An 8,309-nucleotide genomic window follows, 5' to 3' on the forward strand; every position below is an offset into this window, starting at 1 on the left:
GCCCAGTATCCTGTCTGCCGACAGTGACCAGTGCCAGGTGCAGAACAGGTTATCATTAAGTGATCCATTCCCCGTAGCCCATTCTCAGCTTCTGGCAAACAGACTAGGGACACATCCCTGCCCATCCTGGCTAACAGCCACTGATGGACCTATCCTCCGTGATCTTCTTTAGTTCTTTTTTGAACCTTGCTATCGTCTTGGCCTTCATAACATCCTCTGGCAAAGAGTTCCACAGGCTGACTGTGCGTTATAGAAAGAAATACTTCCTTCATTTGTTTTAAACCTACTGCCTATTACTTTCATTTGGTGACCCCTAGTTCTTGTGTTATGAGAAGGAGCAAATAACACATCCGTATTCACTTTCTCCACACCAGTCATGCTTTTATAGACCTCTATCATTTCCCCCCTTAGTCATCTCTCTTCCAAGTTGAAAAGTCCCAGTCTTATCAGTCTCTCCTCATATGGAAGCCATCCCTTACCCCTAATCATTTTTGTTGCCATTTTCTTTACCTTTTCCATTTCCAATATATCATTTTTTGATATGGGGCGAGCACATCCGCACACAGTATTCAAGTTTGGGGCATACCATGGGTTTATATAAAGGCAATATGGTATTTTCTGTCTTATTATCTATCTCTTTCTTAATTGTTCCAAACATTCTGTTCACATTTTTGGCTGCTGTTGCACATTGAATGGACATTTTCAGAGAACTATTCACAATGACTCCAAGATCCCTCTCCTGAATGGAAACAGCTCATTTAGACCCAATCATTTTATAGGTATAGTTGGGATTATGTTTTCCAAAGTGCATTACTTTGGATTTATCAACATTGAATTCCATCTTCCATTTTTTTGTCCAATCACACAGTTCTGAAAGATCTTTTTGTAGTTCTTCACAGTCTGCCTGGAACCTAGATACCTTGAGTACTTTTATATCATCTGCAGATTTTGCCAGCTCACTGTTTACTCCTTTATCTAGATCAGTTATGGGTATGTTGAATAAGAATGGTCCCCGAACAGATCCCTGGGGGGACGTGACTATTTACCTCTCACCATTCTGAAAACTGACCATTTATTCCTGCCCTTTGTTTCCTATTTTTTAACCAGTTACTGATCCATGAGAGGACCTTCCCTCCTATCCCATGACAGCTTACTTTGTTGAAGAGCCTTTGGCGAGGGACCTTGTCAAAGGCTTTCTGAAAATCTAAGTACGCTCTATCCACTGGATCCCCTTTGTGCACATGCTTGTTGAGCCCCTCAAAGAATTCTAGCAGATTAGTGAGACATGATTTCCCTTTAGAAAAAAACATGTTGACTCTCCCGAACAAAGTATGTCCTTTTATGTGTCTGATAATTTTGTTCTTTACTATAATTTCAACCAGTTTGCCCGGTTCTGAAGTCAGGTTTAGTGGCCTGTAATTACTGGGATCACCTCTGGAACCCTTTTTAAAAATTGGCATCACATTGGCTGTCTTCCAATCATTTGGTACAGAGTTGATTTAATTGATAGGTTACAGACTACAGTTAGTAGTTCTGCAATTTCACATTTGAGTTCCTTCAGAACTCTTTGGTGAAACCATCTGGTCCTGGTGACTAATTAATGTTTAGTTTATCAATTTGTTCCAAAACCTCCTCTAATACATGTCAATCTGGGACAGTTCATCAGATTTGTCACCTAAAAAGAATGGCTCAGGTTTGAGAATCTCCATGACATCCTCAGTCGTGAAGATGACCTGGCGCATGTCTTTGCAGAGCTCATCTCTTCTCTCCCCGATCCCCACCCTTCCTTCCCATAGCAAAAGGCAGATAAAACCTCCAGGCTCCTGTTGGCCATAATGTAACCATCTGTCTCCTGTCCCCCAGCTACAGTGAGGGCAAGAAGGGGTTAAGCCCTAAGGATGCATTTTGCACCATGTCCCAGGGAACTTAACTGCAGGGGCTTTAGCGAACCTGGCCAAGGAGGTGGCTCAGCAAGGGAAGATGCCTAGAGCACCGCAGCAAACCCAGGGACAGAATCCAAGGTGGGAGCCTGGGGGGTGAAAAGGGTGCTAAGCCCCTGCCCTCAGGAGCTGCTGTGAAAACTGCAGGTTCGGGGCATGAACAGGTTGAAAACTGCTTCCTTCTTCCCTCCATCCGCTCCAGAGCTTAGCTGAGGGGCGGAGAGTCTTCCCTGTACCAGCGCTGTGAGGGGCTTTGACTCATGCAGATCTCAGCACCTCCTGGCCAGTGCTCTGGGCCGGAGAGTCTTGGACTTTCCCGGCGCAGCGGCCCAGCCAGTGGCAGTGGGGGAAGGAAGGAGCCTGCCAGACAGGCTTTTGGTGAGCTGAATGCTCTGACAAGGGGCTGGTTCTCCACACAGCGCTGGGAGCAGGACGTGCCCCACTTGGGATCGGGATGTGGGGGAGCAGCGGGGTTTGGGAGAGTGAAAGGGCAAAGCAGGGAGAGGACAGCAAGAGGAGGAGCATGTGAAGGGCTGAGAGGTGGGGAGTGGAGGCGACATGTAACCGGTCACTGCCTGGTGCCTGCTCACACCCACCTGCCACTGCAGCTCCCAGTGTGCAGCCGATGACAATGGGAAATGGGACGGGGGGTGGGAGCCCTGCTGTCTGAGAGCCGGCACATAGTGGGGGCTGAGCTGATGGACCAACAGGGGGAGCGGCTGCGCCCATGTGCTGCATCTTTGCCCTGTCACCAGCCTTGCATACCCACCCCCCTCGTCACCCACTGGACACCCTCGACTCACCGCTGGTAGGCGGGCATCTGGGAAGCAGGGATCTGGCCAGCAGCAGGACCTGCTAGTATGGATGTGGAGCAGAGCGAAAATATGGGATAGTTTGCCCATTTTTAAGAAAAAGTTGGGACAGCTGCAGGAGGGCTTCAATACAGGACTTTAAAAACCTTTAAAAACGGGACATCTGGTCCCCCTACAGCTGCACTGCTGTGGTGGGTCGGGGAGATGCTCTGTGCTGATAGAGAAGAGCTCCCCCCAGCAGCGTAGTTAATCCACCTCCCCCAGAGGTGTAGCTGTGTCTACACAGGGGTCAGGCTGGTATATTTATGTGGGTCACAGGTGCAGATTGTTCACACCAATGAGCAAAGTAGCTATCCCAATATAGGTCTGTAGTGCAGACCAGACCTCAACTGAGATTGGCTTCACGTATTTAGGAACAAATCCTGAAAAAACTTGTAACTTTACTCAGGTGAGTATTTTCATAAAGGTCAATGGAGATTCCTTGTGAGTGAGTTTACTTGTGTGCTTGAGTGTTGGTTGGGTCAAGGCCACAAGCCAGTAGGATCCATCAAGAGGACTGTGAAAGAAAGAGGTTCTGCTCTCATCCCATTGTAAACTGGGAGTGACTCCGCAGTTGTGAGTGTGAAACTGGGGGAAGTGCCAGAAGAACCAGTCGTGTGGCTGCTTTAACTCACTTTCACAGTCACTGCTTGAGACCTGAAAACAACTAGCAAATGTGCAGAGGAGAGATTCTGCTGCGGTCAGCAACACCAGGAGGACGTGCCCTGATTCACCTGGGGCCAGAACCATTCAAACCATCTTCCCTCTTCTGGAATGGAGATGTTATGTCAGAGGGGCAGTACGTAACTTGTCGTGGGTCACCAGTGTGGTTAGATGTTTGGTTGTGAATGAGTGTGTTCTCGCTTTGTCCTGTCCTAACTCTGCGCAGACAGCTGGCACAGCAGACCTCCAGCGAACCACAAGTTCCGTTAAGGTACAAAGGCACCCAGCCAGGTTTATTGTCGATGAAGCATGGGACTAGTATCCTGCAGACTCTACAGGACAATTAATACATCTATGGCCATTAGAATGAACCAGCTCAGTGAACAGTGGGACTTTCCATTCCTCCTTAGTCTAGACAGAGACACTCCCTTTGAGGCTCCATTTCATACATCAATACAAACAAGTTACATACTGACCCTCTAACGTAGTTAATTGACACCCGCTGACGTAGCCGGTTACAACCCATCACGTTGTACATCTCTATCCATCACTTTCTCATTCTGACCATATCTTTAGGATGGGTCACCATGTTCCTCTCATCTTTAGGGAATGTGCTGATATTGAGGTGTTCTGGTATCACTCTTCTGGAATGTGTTTGCCTGAGTGCTCTGTGCCTAGAACCTCTTAGAAATGTGTGGTTTTCAAATATCAGCCTTGTGCTTGCCAGATTCTGTGAGCAGGGCCTACCTGTAGCTCACAGCCTAATTTTTCTTTATATCAACAAGGCTTCGATTATTTTAGCTCAGGCCTCACACCTCATACTAGACCTCGGACACAAGGTTTTATGTCTCAGGCTCTCTTCCTACTACAGTTCTGCAGCACAAATGTGTTTCTAGATTTACGGTCCCAAACGACAGGCAGTTGTCACACAGTGAAGTTTTTGATGGTATCTCTGATTCTCTCAACAAATGCATTCCAGTCCTAGATGACACTGGAGTTCCCCCTGATTTTCTCTTTTGCTGTTAGTTACAGGAAACTGAATAGAAGATCCAAGTGATGGTACATGATGCCAACTGACAATCACACCATGTTTTACCCTTTAACTTACATCCTGACTGGCATCCCGGGTACGGAGGAGTCTAATTTCTGGATCTCCATCCCGTTCTGTCTGATGTACTTTGTGACACTTTTTGGGAACTCTCTCCTAATATTCATCATTCTAACAGAACGACGCCTCCATGAGCCCATGTATCTAATCGTGTCCATGCTGGCCACTGTTGATCTATTGTTATCTACCAGTAGAGTGCCCAAGATGCTGGCTGTATTCTGGTTTAGAGTGGGGGAAATTTCTTTTGCTGCTTGCCTGACCCAGATGTTCTTCATCCATGTCAGTTTCATTGCCGAGTCGGCCATCCTGCTGGCCATGGTATTTGATCGATACATTGCCATCTGCGACCCCCTGAGATACACCATGATACTAACCAAGTCTGTGATCGAGAAGATGGGGCTGGCAGTTGTCACAAGAAGTTTCTGTATCATTTTCCCTCACATCTTTCTTGTGAAGCAACTGAAGTTCTGCAGAACCAACCGCGTGCCTCACACCTATTGTGAGCATATGGCAATAACCCGGCTGACCTGCGATGACATCACAGTCAGTGCCTGGTATGGTGTAGCTCTGGCTGTTTTAGTAATTGGTTTGGATGCTATGCTCATTGCTGTGTCTTATGGGCTGATCCTCAGGACCATCTTCCGGCTCCCCTCCACGGACTCCCGGCTCAAGGCTCTCCACACCTGCAGCTCCCACCTCTGTGTCATGCTGATGTTCTACACACCGGCCTTTTTCTCCTCTTTGGCACACCGATTTGGGCACATCATTCCAGGTTATATTCTTAACCTACTGGCCAACCTCTATGTGCTCATTCCCCCCTTGTTAAACCCCATTGTTTATGAGGTGACAACAAAAGAGATCCTGAAATGTGTAATCAACATCTTTCATCGATGCATCAGTAGAAGCTCCCTGCTGAGTTAAAGGAGTCAACAGAAAATGCTTTTAGCATTGGAAGTTAAAGCCAGGTTTTCATTGGACCTATACGGGTGTTTTAACTATGTCCTTCCACTGTGTAAGCTTGAACATTGGTCTCTCTCGCCAACAGAAGTTGGTCCAATGAAAGACATCTCCTCCTCCACTTTGTCGCTCTAATATCCTGCAACTTACATGGCTGCAACAGCACTGTGCACTGCCAGAAAAGGCCGCCAGACCGAGTGAGTCTTGTTCTAAGTTGAAAGGAAACAGCAAAACATGGAAGAAGAAATGTAAAAATCACCACGAGAGAGAGCATGGTGTGTGTATCTCCTCTCTGACTAGCTACATCTGAACTGGACTCTTTTCAGACCATTAAGGAATGCAGCAGCCAAGGGGGCCATACCATGGGCAAGTGGGAAGTGCACTGGCCTGCACACTGGGATAAAGGGGCGCTAGTGTTGTTTCTGCCACTGACCTGCTGTGTCACCTTGGGTTAGTTTCTTTCCTCCTCAAACTCCTAAATCCTTCTCAGGATCACAGCTCTGCTGGCCTCAGTCCCCCATTCTGCAGCCAAGGCCTTTGTCCCAAGGACTTTGTGTTTGGCTGCCTTACGGCTCATTTCGCAGGCTGCTCTCGGTCTCTTTCCTACATTCGTGGCTTTGTGGGAGTGGCTGGGTGGGAGAGAGGTCAGGGGTGCTGTGGCCTGGTGCACCGGGTGTGGGACTCATTTACACGTGGTCTCTGGAGAATAGAACTGGTGTGTGTGATTAGCTGTTTCTTACCCTTTGCTAAATGAATGTTTTGCTGCTGAGGAGAACGTGCTGAATCCTCCTGGGGCTTGTTTTATGGGAACAGAAAGTGTGCCAAACACTATATTTTGGCTGTTGGCAGCGCTATCAGGTCTACGCTTGGAATTGAGCTTAGAAGGGTCCATGCAGGTCCTTACTTTTTGGACGCTAAATTTCAAAGTGGGGAAAAATACCTTGACAAAGCCATTCTATACCCTTCATCATTTTTGTTGCCCTTCTCTGAAACTTTCCAAGTTATACTATATCCTGTTTGACCTTCTGCTAACATCACACAACATCCAGCAGAAACACTGTGGGAATCTATTTTCATTTTATTCCCACCTTCCATTTCTGAAGCTGTTGAGAAGAAATGTTTGATAAGAACATGAGAACAGTATATACTGGGTCAGGGCAAAGCTCTGCAGCGGCCAATGCCAGGTACTTCAGGGGGGTGAAAAGAACAGGACAATCATCAAGTGATCCATCCCTCTCAGCCCATCCTGGCTTCTGGTGGTCAGAGGTTTTGGGACAGCCGCACCATGGGCTTGCATCCCTGACCAGCTTGGCTTAAAACTGTTGACGGACCTATCCTCCATTTACATATCTAATTCTATTTTATCTTCTGGCCATCACAACATCCCCTGGCAATGAGTTCCACAGGTTAGCTGTGTTCCATGAAAAAATATGTCCTCTTGTTTGAATTAAATCTGCTGCCTATTATTTCATCAGGTAACCCTTGGTTTTTGCATTGCATGAAAAAGTAAATAAAATTACTTTTCTCACGTTCTCCGCACCAGTCATGGTTTTATAGACCTCTGTTGTATCCTCCCTTAGTTGTCTCTTTTCTAAGCTGAACGGTCGAAGCCATTTTTAGTCTCTCCTCATATGGTGTCATAAACAGATGGTTAAGGGTTAATGTCTCTTTTACCTGTAAAGGGTTTAGAAGCTGGCTGACACCTGACCAGAGGACCAATGGGGGGACAAGATACTTTCAAATCTCGGTGGAGGAAAGTCTTTGTTTGTGCTGTTTGTTTTGTTCGTTGTTCGCTCTCGGGGCTAAGAGGGACCAGACATGCACCCAAGGTTTCTCCAACCTTTCTGAAACAGTCTCTCATGTTCAAAATAGTAAGTACTAGCTAGAAAAGGCGGATTAGTCTTATGTTTGTTTTCTTAACTTGCGAATGTGTACTTTGCTGGAAGGATTTTTACCTCTGTTTGCTGTAACTTGAATCTCAGGCTGCGGTCAAGGGGGGGAGGGAAGTCCTTCTAGTCTATATGAGCTGAATACCCTGTAAACATTTTCCATCCTGATTTTACAGAGATATTTTTTATTTTTTTCTTTTTTTAACTAAAAGCTTTCTTTCATAAGAACCTGATTGATTTTTTTCCTTGTTTAAGACCCAAGGGGATTGAGTCTGAACTCACCAGGGATTGGTGGGGGGAAAGGAGAGGGGGAAGGTTAATTCCTCTCTGTTTTAAGATCCAAGGAGTTTGGATCAGTGTAGCCTCTCAGGGTAACCCAGGAAGGGGAAAGTCTGGGAGGGGGAAAGGAGGGGGGATGGTTTATTTCTCCTTGTTTTAAGACACAAGGGCTTTGGGTCTTGGGCTCCCCAGGGTAGGTTTTAGGGGAACAGAAAGTGTGCCAAACACTATATTTTGGCTGGCAGCAGCGCTATCAGATCTAAGCTTGGAATTAAGCTTAGAAGGGTCCATGCAGGTCCCCGCTTTTTGGACGCTAAAGTTCAAAGTGAGGAAAAATACCTTGACAAAGCCATTCTATACCCTTCTTCATTTTTGTTGCCCTTCTCTGAAACTTTTCAAGTTACACTATATCCTTTTTGAGATGCGGCTACTAGAACTGGACATACTACTGAAGGTGTGGGAGTACCACGGATTTATACACTGGCAATATGACATTTTCTCTCCATTTCCTAATGGTTCTTAACAGTCTGTTAGCTTTTTTGACCACTGCTGTGCCGAGAGCAGAAGTTTTCAGAGAACTGTCCCCGGTGACTCTACGGTCTCTTTATTGAGTGGTAATAGC

General features: G+C 46.5%; 1 protein-coding gene across 1 annotated transcript; it reads left to right on the forward strand.

Annotated features, from left to right (window-relative positions):
- The first annotated feature begins 4,565 nt into the window (after window positions 1-4,565).
- LOC115641869 (olfactory receptor 52B2-like) lies at window positions 4,566-5,483 on the forward strand. The gene has a single exon (XM_030545237.1). It carries the CDS (start codon window positions 4,626-4,628, stop codon window positions 5,481-5,483), a length of 858 nt encoding a protein of 285 aa, XP_030401097.1. The 5' UTR covers window positions 4,566-4,625.
- The last annotated feature ends 2,826 nt before the right edge of the window (window positions 5,484-8,309 follow it).

Source organism: Gopherus evgoodei, unplaced genomic scaffold, assembly GCF_007399415.2.
Source record: "Gopherus evgoodei ecotype Sinaloan lineage unplaced genomic scaffold, rGopEvg1_v1.p scaffold_36_arrow_ctg1, whole genome shotgun sequence".
Lineage (NCBI taxonomy): Eukaryota > Metazoa > Chordata > Testudines > Testudinidae > Gopherus > Gopherus evgoodei.